Here is a 19,102-nt window from a genome sequence, read left to right as displayed (position 1 = left end):
TGGACTCATGAGATGTCGCTTCGATTTCCCAAAAGCTTCTTCACATTCGCTATCCCATTGGATTAGCGCATTCTTCTTTAACGGCTTGAGGAATGGCTTAGCGGTTTCGATAACCGAGAGATGAATCGAGCAATATAGTTTAGCCTCGCCCATCGACTTCGAACTTCTTTAACCGTCGTCGGCGGCTTAAGCTCACGAATAGCCTTGACTTTAGAAGGGTCGACTTCAATACCCTTATTGCTTACCACGAATCCGAGCGGCTTGCCCGAGCTGGTCCCAAAGACACACTTGGCGGGGTTGAGGCGTAACTTGTACTTTCGGAGTCTATCGAACAATTTCTTGAGCATTTCGACATGATCTTCTCCATGCCTTGTTTTTGCTATTATGTCATCAACGTAAACCTCAATCTCATTATGCATCATGTCGTGGAAAAGGGCAACCATGGCTCGTTGGTAAGTAGCTCCAGCATTTCTGAGACCGAACGGCATCACTCGGTAATGAAACATTCCCCATGGTGTGGTGAAAGTGGTTTTCAACTTGTCATTGACATTCATCGGGATCCGATTGTACCCGGAAAAACCATCCATGAATGAAAACAATTCAAACCCCGCAAGATCTTGTCAACGAGCATGTCAATATGTGGGAGGGGAAAATCATCTTTAGGATCGGCCTTATTCAAATCTCGTAATCGACACGACTCGAATACGTCCATCCTTCTTCATGACTGGGACTATATTGGCAACCCAATCAGAATATTCCGTAGTCTCCAAGAATCCGATGTCAAGCGACTTCATGACTTCCTCTTTGATCTTCCTGGACCACCTCAGTCCGGCCCTCCTTGACTTTTGCACTACTGGCTTAGCCGAAGGATCGATCGGCAAACAATGTTCGACAATAGAACGGTCAAGACCGGGCATATCCGCATAGGACCAGGCGAAAATGTCCCGGTAATCCTTCAAGAGCTTAATCAAGCGCTCGGTCATCTCTTTGGAAAGGTTTGGCCCGATCTTAACTTCTTTAGGGTTTTTCGCATCGCCTAGGTTGGCCGAGACAGGTTTGTTCACCTGGTCAAGGGCTTGATCTCCTCATGTCGTTCGAAATCCCGACGAATTTCCTCATAATCTGGACTGCACTCATCTAGGTCGTATACTTCTGAATCCACTAGATTTCCCTCCTCATGTATCCCCCTGTTTGATTCCCAGCCCGAATACAAGATTAACTTTACCGTAATGATCCGGCAAAGGATTATTCTGGACATTTGGCTGTTTGTTGCATTGGAATGAGAATGCCTTAGAATCAAGAAGATCTTGAATCCGATGCTTCAACACGAAACAATTGTCGGTGTCATGTCCAGGCTCCCCACAGTGGTAATCACATTTCTTTGATGGATCATATTTTGGCGAGCTCGTGTTACCGGATCGTAGAGGCTCGAAGTCGAAAAACCTCTCTTACGTAGAACCGCGAGTACCGTGACGGGGTTCCCGGTAGAGGAGTAAACCGCCGAGGGGGCCGTTGATTCCCTCTTTGTCGTTGTGCGCCGAAATTAGCCTGCTGCGATTAGGAATCTGGCGGCGTCTGGGTCATGGATTTACGCCGTAGGTCATGTTAACCTGTGGAGCCGGTTCCTTATCTTTCCTTACCGCAAACCTCTTAGTCGTCGTGGTGACATCATCGTACCAACCTTTCTTCATACCGTTCTCGATTTCTTCAGCCATTGCGATGAGATGGCTGAATGACGTAGCGACGGATCCCAGAATTCGGGTTTTCATAATTCGCGGCAGAGTGGAAACAAACAACTTCATGAGCTCCCTTTCCGGAGGGACTGGTTTCAACTGAGATGCCACATTCCTCCACCCGGTGGCATACCGCTTGATTGTTTCTCCTTTCTTCATCTCAAGTCGTTCAAGATCTTCTCTAGTGGTGAGCACGTCCAAGTTAAAGCTGAAATGTTTGATGAAAGCATTAGCTGCCTTCTCCCAATCATCCATCCGATAGATCTCGTAGTCCGTATACCACCTCATGGCAGCTTCTTTTAAACTAGCCTGGAAAGTCCGGACCATTAGGGGGCCGTTGGTCGCGTGCTTATTCATTCTTGCCTGGTACATCCGGACGTGTTGAACCGGGTTAGAAGTCCCATCATACTTCTCGAAGTCGGGCATTTTGAACTTCTCTCGCACTGTGACCTTTGAAAAGACAGACAAGTCAATTTGGGATATGTTGTGAGTCCCCTCGACCTCTCGAATCCTCTGTTCCATTTGGGCCAACTGCTTGGCCGTATCACCATTCAACCCGGGGGCCACAGGGCTGGCTTGGGGGATTGGGACTACGGGCGGCGTGCTCGAGCTCACGCCCGTGAAGATCACGTCTTCTAGCGGCATTGTCCGATAGGGAGCAGTTTCCGGGGCTTTACCGGAGTTGTCCATAGGAGGAATTGGAGCGGGAATGGTTAGCGGCGGGCTGGTGGTGGATGATTGAAGTTTGGCGGCGAAGGCAGCCATCATTTCTTCCATCTTTCGGGACATCATCCCTTCGAAGCGCTCGGTCAAGGAGCCAAGTTTCTCGTCTAGGGCAAGACCGACGGTGGCGTTGATGTCGGCCATCTTCCTTGCGACCGATCGAGTAATATGTGGAGGATCCGTGATAAATTACCCGTACGTAGTAACAAACGCAAAATGAGTACAGAGAGCAAGAATATCGAGCCGGTCCATGGCATCCCTCTAGACTCAAACGAACAAAGTGATTATAGCCAAAGGATTGAAACATGTAATTTTCAGTTTATCCGCTTTTAAAAAAAAATCCGTATTAATTCACACGTTGACTGAAATTCGTCCAAATTTTACGAGCTTGTAGTTGAGAAGATGGTGAACAACTTTCATGTTGGCCAATCGGACTAGAAATGAGCGGATCAAATCAGTTTAATGTGTCTTTCCGAAAAATCGCATTCAGAAAACTGTTATAACCGCAGGTAGTTGAAAAAACGAAAGGCCATCTTAAATTATGAATTTAATTCTGAAATTTTGTAGGATATTAGTTGAAACATAGGTCTACAACTTTCATGTTTGGCACTTACTCAAAAATCGATCGTAGAATTTAGTAAAAATCGCACAACAAGAACAAGCCAAATCGGAATGGAGGACAACCGATGAAATTGTAAAAGCTACGGAAGCAAAGTGCGAAATTGGAAATAAGACAACGATACTCCTAAATCATGGACCAGCTCAAAATAAAAATGAGATAACAGGGTACAAGAGACAAGAAATTACCTCTCATACGAAGAAAGTGCCAATCACAAAGACATGTGCATGAATCGTGAGTTTAAATCTTATTCTATCTATCCAAAAGGCTTTTGCAAAGTGAAATGATGAACGAAACGACATGTCGCAGCCTCGCGCGCAATCCTCATGACTAGTCGCAACCTCGCGTACAATAGTCATGACTAGTCGGGTCCAATCACTTCGGCTTGGTTCGGTCGACAAGGGCAATTCTCATGCATCGTAGCCTCACGTGTGTGAGAACGACCCTTGAGCCATTTTTTGAAAAAATTTTCGGAATCCAGATGGGATAACCTTTAGCGAAACCTTACCGCCAAGGTTAAAGAACCATCTAAATACCATCTTAAAACTATTAGTGTGACCCAGGTCCGGTCACGGGTTGTGTGCGATGTAGTGCAAATACGATAAATCATGCACAACAATTAAAGGCAAACACCGCTTCAATGATTCAAAAGTTAAATCACAATTCCAATTCACCAAGCCCGCAAAACAAAGGGTTAGCCGATCACTCCTCCCCTTATAACTCCCAATCTGCAAAAACATTTAACACCTAGGAATTAAAATTCAACCAAGATTGCCAAATCAAGTGATTTTATTTTTTTATGAAATTGTTCCGGCCTAAGTCCTCTTTGGGTCCCCAGTGGAGTCGCCAAGCTGTCGCGACCTAAAAAAAATAAACGAGTTAATTTTCGGGCTAATGGATTATCGGGTTAATTAATTAACTAACCTAACTCGGACTCTCCCAAGTCCATACCAAATCGCAACTTAAGGTTCAAATAATTAACATGCAACGTGTTTTGAATTTGGAGTCGCCACTAATCATTTTCGGTAGGTTGATTAGAAACCTAAATAAAATAGCGGGAGAAAACTATCTTATTTCCGCAAACCGGAGATTTTGAATTCGGGGATTTGGTTACGTTAGATTACTCTAACGCCCTTTCGGTACCATTTTCATGAAAAATATTTGATTTGGCAATTTTGATGGATTTTACTTGAAATTCAAAGATGCAATTTTTTTGGTTTTTTCTTCTTTTTTATGAGAATGCAAAATATTGAACTTTGTGCGATATACACCATGGGTGATTTAGAAAGAAAGAAAACGCAGCCAATCACGAGTATTTACAAAAATAAATTAACATGTAATAATGCTAAATTTTGGGACACGTGACATGTCTAAAATAAACAAACAAATGTTCACACCAAACGATTACATTTTTGTAGATCGAGATGGAAAGGGTTACCTTCTATTACACAAAATCTTACTCACGTACACGTTATGGCTTCCTTCAAGATCTCGGAGTTGGAAGAACGTGGCTATCGTCGAAAAAAGGCAAGCGGTGGCGTTGTTGGATGGCGAGAGGCGAAGTACGTGCCGGGACTCGTCGAAGATGATGCTCGACTAAAACTCTTTTCTTCACTCTCGAATTTTCTCTTCTAATTTTTCTCAAGAACTCTCTTTTTCCTCTCTAAAAATTCCACTCAAAAACTCTCTCAAAACTCTCTCAATTCTCTTCCACTCCCCCCCTCAACTCTCTCAATTCTCCTCCTCTTTTATAGGCAAAGTTCTCCATCCTTCATTCTTCATCTTCACTTCTTCACCTTCCATTTTCATCTTCTCTTCTTCATCTTCATTTCTTCACCTTCCATTTTCATCTTCCCTTCTTCATATTCATCTTCTCTTCTTCATCTTCCCTTCACCATCTTCCTTTCATTATCTTCTCTTCTTTATCTTCTCTTCATCACCTTCCCTTCATCATCTTCCCTTCTTCATCTTCTCTTGGTATTTGCAATGCAGTCCCCGAAGTTTCAAGTATTTGCAATACAGTCCCCGAAGTTTTAAGTATTTGCAATACAGTCCCTGAAGTTTCAAATCTTCTCGGTGTATTTTTCCATCCCGTGCCTAGTCTAGACGCATGCTAAATTAAGTGTTCCGCTTGCCCAATTATATGCCAATGCAATGTACGCTAAAAATAAATATGTGAGATGATTTTTTATAATTTTTATGCAAAAAAATAGATTAGTCAAAATTTAGGCGTCAACACCAACCGACGGCTTTCTTTAAGTCAAGTCGCAACCGACTTAAACATTTACACGTCGGAACATTTTTTTTCCTTTTATTTTCCTGTTAAATCGAGGAAAAACTGCTCTTATCGATGCGTTGGATCGAAACAAATTGTGGATTTTTCATCTTCAAATTATCTTATTTTGTTGAGGTTTTTTTTTTGGGGGGGGGATCTTGCCTCCAAAATTAAGTGAGCAATTTTTCTAAAATAAATTATGTAAAAATTATATACTAAACATACTAATTATTATTTACATGTTTTAAATCATTTGAGGCACTTCCCATCGAAAAAAAAAAAAAAAACTAAAATTACAAGAGTTGTAAGAAAAGGAAAACTTAAAAGAAAAGTTTTGACCAAACAAAAGTCTCCGAATGTTGGTATCCAACTCAAGAAACGTGCGTAAGCAAGTTGATGGGGACATTAGTGTTCGAGTCAATTTACCACTTCTTCTTCTTCTTCGGTATCACGGTTGCGAATTTCGTTTTGATTATAACCAACTTAAGTAAAAGCAACGACATGTAGTTAACGAAAAAAATGCAATTAAATTAATTAATTCCTAAATCAAATTAAGTTGGAAAACTAATTGAAATTAGAAGGGATTGATGAAAGAACCGGAGTTGGATGCGGGAATTCTTTTTATTTTTTCTCTGGGCATCATTGTTTGTTGCGCAATCGAGTTGAGGATGATAGTCCTTTTTCTACGGGGATAAGTGCGTTGCTAAGTACAAAAATTTGTCGTAAAAGTGCGATTGAGTTTTTAAATCTTTCAAAAAGTGCAATTAAGTCATAAAACTTTTCAGAAAGAGCAATTGAGTGTTAAAACTTTCAAAAAGTGCAATTAATTCTTAAACTTTATCAAATTGGTAAAAAGCAAGTCATTTCATTGATTTCACTTTCTGAAAGTTTTAGGACTCAATTGCACCTCCGTAAAAAATTTTAGGATTCGATTGCACTTTTTGAAAATTTTAGAACTAAATTACACTTTCTTGATAAGTTTTAAAATTTCTAATATATTTATTCATTTTCTATAAATCATGCTAAGCTTCCTTCAACATTTCCTTTTGAACAACTAGCTTAATTCCACGATTGCAATTATAGAACACACACAAAGGGAGGATATCCAAATACTACCCAATGGTTTCCATTACTTTCCGTAGCTCTCGTAGAGTCGTCAAATGAAGGACCGTAAACTCATGTAACATTCCACCATTTCAATCGAAAATAATCTCAATCACAAACAAATCTAAAAGTTATTTACGTTCTCTAGACAGACCGATTCGTTCCGAAGCGTCATTTCTTGACTTAATATATATATATACACACACGCGTCATTAACTTTCGAGATCTATTCTTGGATGCTCAGCAATCTCTAGAAATGGCCATCAAATTTAATGGTCAAACCTTGGATGCGGAATATAAAAGTCAAAGGAACCGATTAAAACGTATCACCAACGTCATCCACCGCGATCCTCACCTCTCCGAGAAAAAGTTAGTGGGAAAAGTCAAACGGCAGCTTTCGTGACCTCAATGCAAAGTGATTAACATTTAGCTTGAACAGCGACCCCCAATCAAAGCATGGACAAGCTCATAACGAGCTACGTGTGTCTGCACAGAAAATTCCACTAAGGACGACGTGAAAAACGCGAATGAGAAATCGGAAAGACAAAAAAAAAAAAGAAACGTAAGCGAATGGCCTCTCGATTTTCAGCGGCTCATCTTCACGAGGTCAGGAGTCCAATTCGAGTCGCGAGCGAATTTTCCGAGTGGCTCGTGTTGTGCTGGTCGTACGTGGCATGTTCGGGTCGCAGGTGCCGGGTGGTGGAGAAGTTTTTGCTCAATCCAAACATTTCGTGATGGGTACAGATTTTTATTGTAATAACGTTCGAGGGAGATCGCTACCTCCCAATTTTTTGTCTGAAGACTAACCAAATTGTATCCAAGTCAAAATTATGATGTAAATTTTTTAAAAAATGGAAAATTACTCTCAAGAGGAAAATCCAATTATAACGTGAATGAGGTGGAAATTTTTTTTTTTTCCCCTAAGGAGGAGGAACATTACTAGGGATCTAAAGATTAGTGTCCGTGACCCGATAGGCTTAGTTCAAGTTTTTCTGACCCGAGTCCAAACTAGGTCAAAAGGATTGAACTTGTCGAGGCGTCGTCGTCATCATCTCTTGCCCCTTTCTCGAGTGAACCCACACCTCACCCCGACGGCGCGTCACGCATCACCGCCACCGCCACAGCCACCCCCACCCCCACCACCACCACCACCACCACCACCACTCACACGAAGACCGAGAAACAAAAGTCTCCCCCCAACACATTCTTACCAAACCAAAAACAAAAACCACTCAAATCACTCTCTCTCTCTCTCTCTCTCTCTCTTCAAAAGCTCCGCCGGTGCTCCCTCTGCGCCTCTCTCTCTCTCTCTCTCTCTCTCTCTCCCTGCTAAGTGTTTGGTTTCTTAAGAGCTCGTGGAAGCTCGACCCGACCGGCGAGATGGAATCGTCGCCGAATCACCAAGAGGGCTCAAGCCCGCCTTCGCTCCTCCCGTCGCCGACCAGCCACAGCGTCACCACCAGCAGCAGCAGCTCCAACGCCAACAGCCCAAGAACCGCCGCTAACCCTGGTGGACTAGCCCCCCACCAACACCACCCCCCGCCTCAGCCCTCTCCCAAACCCCTGACCCGATCCGAACCCGCCAACCCCTACCCGACCACCTTCGTCCAGGCCGACACCTCCTCCTTCAAGCAGGTCGTTCAGATGCTCACCGGATCCCCCACCACCACCGCCCCCAAGCCCGACCCCACGCCGCCCTCAGCCTCCAAGATCCACAACATCCCCCCTATAAAGTCAACACCCAAGAAATCGGGTTCCGGATCCGGGTTCAAGCTCTACGAGCGCCGGAACTCCCTTAAGAACTTCAAGATCAACCCTCTCGTCCCCTTCTCGGCCCAGGCTGGCCCCGGGTTCTCGCCTCGGAAGCCGGAGATCCTCTCCCCGAGCATCCTCGATTTCCCGTCCCTCGTCCTCAGCCCGGTGACCCCGCTGATCCACGACCCGTTCACCCGGTCGTCCGCCTCGGCCGCCGCCGCTGCCGCCGCGGCAAATTACACCCCGGACGAGAGAGTCGAGAGCCCCGGCTTGGATCCCGAGGTGGAGGAGCGGGCGATTCGGGAGAAGGGTTTCTTCTTGCACCCTTCGCCGGCCACGACGCCGCGCGAGGCGGAGCCGCGGCTGCTGCCGCTGTTCCCGGTCTCCTCGCCGAGGGTTTCAGGTTCTTCTTCTAATTGAACAAGCTCGCGTGAAGTGAAATAATCGTGGGAAAAATATTTTCAATTTTCAACTTTTTTTTTTTTTTGCGTAAGAATTGTTATATGCTTTGGTGGTAAAAATTAGCGACCGAGGATGAGGACGAGGGAGCGAGAGGAGGATGCTGAAATTTGTAAACCAGATTTGTTTCGAAAGGGAAATGAGAGAAATTCTTGCTTCTTTCCCATGGCTTGTCTTGTGGTATTAGCTGAATTCTATGATTCTCTTTACTTCTTCCAGGACAAGAATTCACAGATTTTCTTCTTCTTCCTCCTCCTTTGGTCAATCAATGCATGCGTTAATGAAATTCACTGCTCTGACTGCAGTCAATGAGTAATGTGAGGAAGTGGGAGACGGAATTGAAGAGGAAGAAGATTAGGGGTTAAAAAAAAGGAGATTAAAGCTTTTCGTGGATAGTTGTGATTGGCAATTAAGTTTAAACTAAAGGGGTTAATGGGGGGGAAAAACCTTTTGGGGGATTAGCTGTCAAAAGGAAAAAGAGTAGATGAGAGGGCAAGGAATCTTGACCCTTCGGTTGGCTTTTTCTCGAGTGGTGGTGGTGGTGGTGGTGGTGGGGAGATGATGCCAAAAGTGAGGCCACCAAAAAGCACGGGAGGAATTGGAATTCTTGTGATCGCTGCTTGTGTTGCAAGCGTCTCTCCCCGCCCCTCCTCCCCACCTTGAGAATTTCGCAATTTTTCTTGAAATAATTATACTGAAAGTCTTAAAAATTATCACGAAAATCGTAATTATGAGCTCTAAAACTTTCAAAAAGTTATAATTAAGTCTTAAAATTTGTCCCGAAGTTGTAGTAGATTCTTAAAATTGTCGAAAGATGCAATCGAGTTCTAAAATATGTCACGAAAGTGCAATCGATTCTTTAAAATTTTTAAAAGGTATAGTCGACGAAAGGTTTTGATTTCATTAATTTGATAAGTTTTAGGATTCAATTGTACTCTCGTGATAAATTTTAGGGCTTCTAATGTGTTTATTCTTATCTTTTTTTAAAAAAAATTTTAAATTTAAATTGTTTTAATCAGTATAATTAGGATGTGCGATTAGGGAGCTTGATTAGGGTCTAATCAAGGTCTGAAACTGAAAGGTGGTGAGTGATTTTTCTTTGGTGGGCCAAAAGGAATGAGAGAGAGAGAAAGATTAAAGCTGGAAGAAGTGGTGATTGGACAAGCGTCATCGTTTTGGATGATAACTCATGATGATTTCTTTCTTTGGGTGGGCGACGAATTTCCCTCTTTCTGCTGAAGGTGGGAGTGGGGCTCTATAAATAGAAACCCTCTGAGATTCTGTCCGTTTGGAGAATTTGCGTGAATTATGATAGCGATTTCATCGGTTAACAAGTAGCTGACCCTTGTAGAGAAACTGCTGCTATTTCAGCCTAAGTTTCCATTTTTCTTTTTCGCTTTTTCACATGATTCGAATTTTGCGACGGATGCATTTCGATCCGTAAAACTCGAGATTCTAGAGGAACTTGGATAATATTTGAAGTAATTCGTGATCTTTTTCTTGTTTTTTTCCTTTGAATTACACGCCTAGTGAAAAGATCGACCATGCTTGTGAGAAATGCATATCATTTTCGCTCGTCGACATAAGTCGATCCTAATTGTTTTCGTTCCATGTCCGATTGGCTCGCAACCGAAGGGGGTGATGAACGTTGCCGGCAGTGTTTGGTTTTGTGAATTCTGTGCGGTGATTCTCTTCAGGGTTGAGACATTCTCTCGTGTGTTCCATCTTAAAAATCAAAATAGACCGTTGTGCGTATGTATCATGCTTCTAGTGCTGAATAGCGAACGATCACGGGCAGCGTCGAGTGATGGGGTCCTGGAAAAAGAAGTCATGGATCTAGTGGTGATATGAGGAGTAAGGTCGACACCAAGATCAACCACATAAGATCCCCTTCTCAAATGGGGACCCCTTTGAAGGGAGAAATGCCCAGCCCGGACCGGCCGGACCCCTGGATCGGGGACCATCGAGGCTAGTACTACACGAGCGCGTGCGACACACGGCGATCCGCGAGTCCGGCGATGAGAAGAGAGGAGGGGGAAGGAAAAAAAAAAAAAGAAAGAAAGAGAGAGGAGCTTTTGCCTGTTGGATGACCCACGTGAAATGGAGTAGTGGAAAGGGAAGGCAGTGAATCATTTTCAGTTTATCTTTTTCGGAGTTGGGGAGACCTTGGATTGTATTATTACCTTTGAATTTTGGTGCAAAAGCAATCATGCAAAAGTGGGTTCATCTGTCTTTGAATCTGAAGCTCCATTTTCTCTTCAAACGCCTTGGCCTTTTTGACTCCGAAAGGGAAGAAGACCCCACGGTCCCCACCTGATAAAATTGAATGGAGGCATGAGAAAGTGAAGGTGGGGGGGAGAGAGGGAAGGTGGGGCTTGTGATGATGAAGAACAGAGAGAAAAAGAACTAGAGAGAGAGAGAGAGAGAGATAACATGGTGGGGTGTCAGCTCATTCCCTCTTTGTGGTTTCTTGTCCGCTTGTCTCGTTTGAACCTCTGTGTAAATGTATGACTCTGTGGACCCTGCAGCTAGGGACGGTTGTTGGTGGGTCATCAATGAAGTTTGACGACTTTTGTGGACTGTGTTGTGTTGTGTTGTGTGTCCCCCCTGCATCTCTTTGGGGTCTTTGCACTCCTGATCCCCAACGGGTCTTTGATCCTACCCCCTAGAGATTATGGTGATGGAAATGGATCTGATTAAGGATTGCCTCGAGGTTGAGGTCCGGACCGGTGGCCCCGGCTCGAGGTTCGTGCGGCGTGCGACATCCTTAGCCGTGGGTGGTACGCATAGCTGACTCGATCACGCGTCGCCTGGTGCTAAGGAGCGCATGCAAAGCTCGTTGGCTCACAAGACCGTTCATAAGTAAATGTGAAAGCGGGTCGGATTATGTGACGACACCTAGATTTTGACGACCTATTCAGGCATTCGTTGCATAGGAAAATCAAGGGTCGATCCCGATTTTTGACCGAAAAGACATATTATTAATTTTTGACTTGCATTACTAGGAGCATTTGCGGGACTAAAAAAAAATGCATTTCACACTTCTAAAAAGAGAACCCCGGTCGTACCTAGCTTTTTGGAAGATCAATACATACTTACCTTACCAAAAAAAAAAAAAAAAAGAGAACCCCGGTCTCCACTTCGGAGGAGGAGACGGACGAAAATCGTGAGACTTGGGCACACCTTGACCGAGAGAAACTTTCCTATTATGAAATACAAGAGAAATTGCATTGCATCGAGGATAGATTGCATTCACCTGACTTTCTTAATTTAGAATCGCATATTATGGGAATCATGTAGTAATTAGGAAATACCTAATCTAGATGAGGATTTAATATGAATTCTTTTGCCCGTCATTAAAACTACGGAGAATTCCAAATAAGAGTTCCAAGTATCCTAATTTTCTCAAATAAATGGCTGAAATGGACTTTGTTTCAAATTAGGGTCGGAAAGTGCCGTCATTTTTACAAATAAGGATATGAAGTAAACATTATTAATAGTTAGGTGAATGCATATTATTTGAATTTTATAAAAAGAAGAAAAATCCATTAATAATTAATAGATATTGCATTTAGAAATCATGTTTAGGTCATGTATACATTGCTTGGTTTCTAGTTAACACTTTGCAGAACACTCGATGCATTGGATATGATGGAGCTTTGCTTTTGATTTGCTCAGCGGGTACATATTTTTCTGTCTCCTCAAGTAATTTTTTTTATCATTTGATTATCGGGTGCTCCTTCCTCGCTTGCAGAATCACATGATCACCTATAACATCTTGGTGGCTGAAGGTTAAAATTGGCCGGGATTGCATGTAAATTATCTTTGCAAGAAAGAGAAAAGGCACTTAAAGGGCATTAAATATAACTAGCGTAACCAAGTTCCCGGTGATTCTTGGTCACATTATCAGTCCATCCAGGAAATAACAAGGTAATCATGGCCCATTTGTTCCTGCATACCTTGTGAGGGGCCAAGAGCCTCTCCTCTTCTCCCTCACTGAAAGCTCTCCTGTTGATTTGCGAATCGAGCTGGTTGAACCACCTGAACTTGCAACTTTTCCCTGTAGAACACCAAAAAAGCACAATCACCGCTCGAAAAATCTTGCTTGTAAAGACGAGCAAAGAGGGCTCTCTCAAAGTACTAGAAAACTTGGTGAAAAGAGATTTCTTGCTAAGTAATTATATTGTTTTTAGGGTGTACCTGATCTTCCTTGGAGGTGGTCCGCGATCAAATTCCAATTTTGAGGTCCTAATCTTGCAACAGGATCGTTAGCTTGGCAACTTCAACTGGTCTCCAGCGCCCTTTTGCGTAAAGCTTGGTGTATCCTCCTCCACTCTTAGCAGATAAGAACCGAGTCTTCTGTTCCTCTGCTTCACCTGAATAAACTAAGACCGAACCTTTTGTCTCAAGTCCTGAAATGCAACCATTTCTCGCATTTGGCTTTTGGATTACCGCAAATTTTTTAGTTCTCTCCCATGAAGGGTCAGAATCCGAAGACCTGTGTTTGGATTTTCAGGCTTCTGGTGGCCCAAATGGCCCGATTTGCAAGAGAGACATAGGCCACCGATGCTGCTTTTCAAGTGTAGGGTGCTCATCATAGAGTGGAAACCGGAAAGACTCAAGGATAAAGCCAATAAACAGAGGTTTCAAAAAGGTTTTCTATCGTCTCAAGCATTTTTTTTTTTATCGCTTGATTATCGAGTGCTCCTTCCTTGCTGGCGGAACCACATGACCACCCATAGCATGTAAGTGGCTTAAGGTTAAAATTCGCCGAGATTGCATGCAAATTATTTTTGCATTAAAGAGAAAAGGTACTAAAAGGGCATTAGATATAACTAGCGTAACCAACTTCTGAGTGATTCTTGACTACATTATCGGTCTGCTCGGAAAATAACCGAGCAATCATGGCCCATTTCTTCCCGTACACCTTGCGAGTGGCCAAGAGCCTATACTCTTCTTCCTCGCAGAAAGTTCTCCCGTTGATTCGCGGATCCATTTGGTTAAACCACCTCAGCCTGCAACTTTTCCCTATAGAACACCAAAAAAGCACAATCATCGCACGAAAAGTCTTGCTTTTAAAGACGAGCAAAGTGGGTCTCTCAACGTCCTAGAAAATTTGTTGAAAAGAGATTCCTTGCTAAGTGATTGTATTGTTTCTAGGATGTACCTGATCTTCCTCGAAGGTGTTCCGCGATCAAATTCCAATTTTCAGGTCCCATTCTTGCAACGAGATCTTTGAGCTTGGCATCTTCAGCTGGTTTCCAGTGCTCTCTTGCGCAAAGCTTGGTGTGTCCTCCTCCACTTTTAATGGACAAGGACTTCGACTTCTGTTCCCCTACTTCACCTGAATAAACTAAGACCAACCTTTTTGCATCCAGTCCTAAAATGCAGCCATTTCTTGCATTTTCTCTCTTAGATTGCCGCAAGCTTTTCTGCTCTCTCCCATGAGAGGGTTAAAATCTAAAGAACCGTGTCTGGATTTTCAGGCTCCTAGTGGCCTAAATGGCCCGATTTACAAGAGAGGAAAAGGCCACTCGCACTGCTTTTCAAGTGTGGAGCGCTCATCTTAGAGTGGAATCCAAAAAAAATAAAGGATCAAGGCAACAAAGAAAGGTTTTTCTGTCTCCTCAGGCAATTGTTTTTATCATTTGATTATGGAGTGCTACTTCCTTGCTGGCGGAACCACTTGATCACCCATAGCATGTAAGTGGCTTAAGGTTAAAATTCGCTGAGATTGCATGCAAATTATTTTTGCAATAAAGAGAAAAGGTATTGAAAGAGCATTAGATATAACAAGCGTAACCAAGTTTTGAGTGATTCTTGACCGCATTAGGTTCGTCCGGGAAATAATCGGGCAATCATGGCCCATTTCTTCCCGTATACCTAGTGAGCGGCCAAGAGCCTGTCCTCTTCTTCCTCGCTGAAAGTTCTCCTATTGATTCGCGGATCCATATGGTTGAACAACCTCAGCCTGCAACTGTTCCCTGTAGAACACCAAAAAATCACAATCATCACTTGAAAAATCTTGCTTTTAAAGACAAGCAAAGTGGGTCTCTCAAAGTACTAGAAAACTTGGTGAAAAGAGATTTCTTGCTAAGTAATTATATTGTTTTTAGGGTGTACCTGAACTTCCTTGGAGGTGGTCCGCGATCAAATTCCAATTTTGAGGTCCCATTCTTGCAACAAGATCTTTGAGCTTGGCATCTTTAGCTGGTTTCCAGTTCCCTCTTACGCAAAGCTTGGTGTGTATTCTTCCACTTTTAACGGACAAGGACTGCGACTTCTATTCTCCTGCTCCACCTGAATAAACTAAGACCGAACTTTCTGCCTCGAGTCCTAAAATGTAGCCATTTCTCACATTTGGCTTTTGAAGTGCCGCAAGTTATTCAGTTCTCTCCCACGATAAGGTTAAAATTTGAAGAACCGTGTCTAAATTTTCAGGCTCCTAGTGGTCTAAATGGCACGATTTGTAAGAGAGGAATAGGCCACACGCGCTGCTTTTCAAGTGTAGAGTGCTTATAGTAGAGTGGAACCCAGAAACGATCAAGGATAAAGGCAACAAAGAGAGGTTTTATAAATGTTTTTCTGTCTCCTCAAGTGATTTTTTATCATTTAATTATCGAATGCTCCTTCCTTGCTTGCGGAACCACATGATCACCCATAACATGTAAGTAGCTTAAGGTTAAAATTGGCCGAGATTGCATGCAGATTATTTTTGCAATAAAGAGAAAAGGTACTAAAAGGGCATTATATAAAACTACCGTAACCAAGTTTTGAGCGATTTTTGATCACATTATCGGTCCATTTAGGAAATAACCATACAATCACGGCCTATGTCTTTCCATACACCTTGCGAGCAGCCAAGAGCCTGTCCTCTTCTTCCTCGCTGAAAGTTCTCCTGTTGATTCACACGGATCCATCTAGTTGAACCACCTCAACCTGCAACTTTTCCTTGTAGAACACCAAAAAAGTACAATCATCGCTAAAAAAATCTTGCTTTTAAAGACGATCAAGGAGGGTTCTCAAAGTACTACAAAACTTGGTGAAAAGAGATTTCTTGCTAAGTAATTATATCGTTTCTAAATTGTACTTGATCTTTCTTGGAGATGTTCCGCGATCAAATTCTAATTTTGAGGAATGAATGTTGCAATAAGATCTCCAAGCTTGGCATCTTCAGCAAGTCTCCAACGCCCTCTTGTGCAAAGCTTAGTATGTCCTCCTCCACTTTTAGCAGGCAAGGACTGCGTCTTCCATTCCTCTGCTTCACTTGACTAAACCAAGACCGTAACTTTTGTCTCGAGTCCTAAAATGCAGCCATTTCTCGTATTTGGCTTTTCCATTGTCACTAGTTTTTCAGCTCTATCCCCCGAGGGCGTTAGGATATGAAGAATCGTCTTGTCTTTGGATTTTCAGGTTCCTGGTGGCCCAAATGGCCCGATTTGCAAGAGAGAGAAAGGCCACCCGCGCTTCTTTTCAAGTGTAGTGTGTTCATCATAGAGTGGAACCCCGAAAGGATCAAGGATAGAGCCAACAAAGAGAGGTTTCCTAAAATTTTTTCTGTCTCCTCAAGCAATTATTTTATCATTTGATTATCGAGTGCTCCTTCCTCGCTTGCAGAACCGTATGATCACCCAAAACATGTAAGTGGCTTAAGGTTAAATTCGCCGAGATTGCCTGCAAATTAATTTTGCAATAAAGACAAAAGGTGCTGAAAGAACATTAGATATAACTAGCGTAACCAAGTTTCCAATGATCCTTGACCGCATTATCAGTCCGTCTAGGAAATAACCGGGCAATCATGGCCCATTTGTTCCCATACACATTGTGAGAGGCCAAGCACATGTCCTCTTCTTCCTCGCCAAAGTCTCTCCTGTTGATTTGCAGATCCAACTGGTTGAACCACTCGAAATTGCAACTTTTCCTTGTAAACATAAAAAAAGCACAGTCATCGCTCGAAAATCTTGCTAAGTAATTATATTGTTTCTAGAGTGTACCTGACCTTCCTCGGAGGTGTTCCACAATCAAATTCCAATGTTGAGGTCACGAATTTTGCAACAAGATCTTTAAGCTTGGCATCTTCAGCTGGTCTCCAGTGCCCTCTTGCGCAAAGCTTGGTGTGTCCTCCTCCACTTTTAACGAACAAGGACAACGCTCTATTCCCTTGCTTCACGTTAATAAACTAACATCGAACTTTTTGCCTCGAGTCCTAAAATGCAACAATTTCTTGCATTTGGCTTTTGGATTGTCGCAAGTTTTTCAGCTCTCTCCACGAGGGGGGTTAAAATCTAAAGAACTGTGTCTGTATTTTCAAGCTCCTGGTGGCCTAAATGGCTCGATTTGCAAAAGAGGAACTGGCCACCCCACTCTGCTTTTCAAGTGTAGAGTGCTCATCGTAGAGTGAAACCCAAAAAAAATCAAGGATAAAGGCACCGAAGAGAGGCTTTAAAAATATTTTTCTGTCTCCTCAAGCAATTTTTTTTAATCATTTGATTGTCGAGTGCTCCTTCCTTGCTTGCCGAACCACTTGATCACCCATAACATGTAAGTGGTTTAAGGTTAAAATTGGCTGAGATTGCATGCAAATTATTTTTGCAATAAAGAGAAAAAGTACCGAAAGGACATTAGATATAACTAGCGTACACAAGTTTCGAGTGATTCTTGATCGCATTATCGATTCAACCATGAAATAACTGGACAATCATGGCCCATTTCTTCCCGTACACCTTGTGAACGGCCAAGAGCCTGTCCTCTCTTTCCTTGCCGAAAGTTCTCCTGTTGATTCGCGGATCCACCTGGTTGAACCACCTCAGCCAGCAACTTTTCCCTGTAGAACACCAAAATAGCATAATCATCGCTAAAAGAATCTTGCTTTTAAAGACGAGGAAAGAGGGTCTCTCAAAGTACTAGAAAACTTGGTGAAAAGATATTTCTTGCTAAGTAATTATGTTGTGTCTAGGATGTACCTGATCTTCTTTGGAGGTGTTCCACGAATTAAATTCTAATTTTGAGATCTGAATTTTGCAACAAGGTCTTTGAGCTTGGCATCTTCAGCTGGTCTCCAGTGCCCTGTTGCGCAGAGCTTGCTGTATCCTCCTCCACCTTTTATCGGACAAGGACTGCGTCTTCCGTTCCTCTGCTTCACCTGAATTAAACCAAGACCGGAACTTTTGTCTCGAGTCCTAAAATGCAGCCATTTCTCACGTTTGGCTTTTCCATTGTCGCTAGTTTTTCAGTTCTCTCCCACAAGAAAGTCATGATCTGAAGAACATTTTTGGTTTTTCAAGCTCCTGGTGGCCCAAAAGACCCGATTTGCAGGAGAGAGAAAGGCCACCTGCACTGCTTTTCAAGTGTAGAGTGCTCATCATAGAGTGGAGAGGCTTAAGGATAAAGCCAACAAGGAGAAGTTTCATAAAGGTTTTTTTTTTTTGTCTCTCAAGCAATTTTTTTTTTAATCATTTGATTATCAAGTGCTCCTTCCTTACTTGCGAAACAACATGATGACCCATAACTTGTGAGTGGCTTAAGGTTAAAATTGGCTGAGATTGCATGCAAATTATCTTTGCAATAAAGAGAACAGGTACTTAAAGGGCATTAGATATAACTAGCGTACGTAACCAAGTTCTCAATGATTCTTGACCGCATTATCGGTTAGTCCCGAAATAACTAGGCAATCATGGCCCATTTGTTCCCATACACCTTGTGCTCCTATTGATTCGCAGATCGAACTAGTTGAATCACCTAAGCCTACAACCTTTCCCCGTAGAACAACAAAAAAGCACAATCATCACTTGAAAAATCTTGTCCATAAAGATGAGCAAAGTGGGTCTCTCAAACTACTAGAAAACTTGGTGAAAAAAAATTTCTTGCTAAGCAATTATTTTGTTTCTAGTATGTACTTGAACTTCTTTGGAGGTGTTCCGCAATCAAATTCTAATTTTGAGATCTGAATTTTGCAACAAGGTCTTTGAGATTGGAATCTTCAGCAGGTCTCGAGTGCCCTCTTGGGCAAAGCTTGGTATGTCCTTCTCCACTTTTATCGGACAAGGACTGTGCCTTCTGTTCCCCTTCTTCCCTTGAATAAACCAAGACCGAATCTTTTGTCTCGTGTCCTAAAATGCAACCATTCCTCGCATTTGGCATTTGGATTGTCACAAGTTTTTCATCTCTCTCTCACGAGGGGGTCAGAATTTGAAGACCCGTGTCTGGATTTATAGAGTGCTCCTTCCCTTCTTGTGGAACCGCATGATCACCCATAACATGTTAGTGGCTTGAGGTTAAACTTGGCCGAGATTGCATGCAAATTATCTTTGCAATAAAGACAAAAGGTACTGAAAGGGCATCGAATATAACTAGCATAAGCAAGTTTTCAGTGATTCTTGTCTGCATTATCGGTCTATCCGAGGAATAATCGGGCAATCATGGCCCATTTGTTCC

At 42.7% G+C, this 19,102-nt stretch overlaps 2 protein-coding genes across 2 annotated transcripts; one reads left to right on the top strand and one right to left on the bottom strand.

The window, feature by feature from the left end:
• The first annotated feature begins 7,688 nt into the window (after positions 1–7,688).
• On the top strand, positions 7,689–8,665 carry LOC115739745 (VQ motif-containing protein 4). Its single transcript, XM_030672976.2, has one exon. The coding sequence runs from the start codon at positions 7,835–7,837 to the stop codon at positions 8,627–8,629; it is 795 nt and encodes a 264-aa protein (XP_030528836.2). The 5' UTR covers positions 7,689–7,834; the 3' UTR covers positions 8,630–8,665.
• A 3,860-nt stretch (positions 8,666–12,525) lies between these two features.
• On the bottom strand, positions 12,526–13,664 carry LOC125316477 (transcription factor MYB105-like). The gene is made up of 2 exons (XM_048284813.1): positions 13,514–13,664; positions 12,526–12,728 (listed from the first exon to the last, which is right to left on the bottom strand). Exons 1-2 carry the CDS (start codon positions 13,662–13,664, stop codon positions 12,526–12,528), a joined length of 354 nt encoding a protein of 117 aa, XP_048140770.1.
• Between the last annotated feature and the right edge of the window lie 5,438 nt (positions 13,665–19,102).

The sequence above is a fragment of the Rhodamnia argentea genome, chromosome 9 (assembly GCF_020921035.1).
Source record: "Rhodamnia argentea isolate NSW1041297 chromosome 9, ASM2092103v1, whole genome shotgun sequence".
Taxonomy (NCBI): domain Eukaryota; kingdom Viridiplantae; phylum Streptophyta; class Magnoliopsida; order Myrtales; family Myrtaceae; genus Rhodamnia; species Rhodamnia argentea.
Note: the sequence above shows the minus strand (reverse complement) of the source record. Positions and strands in the feature narration are given on the sequence as shown.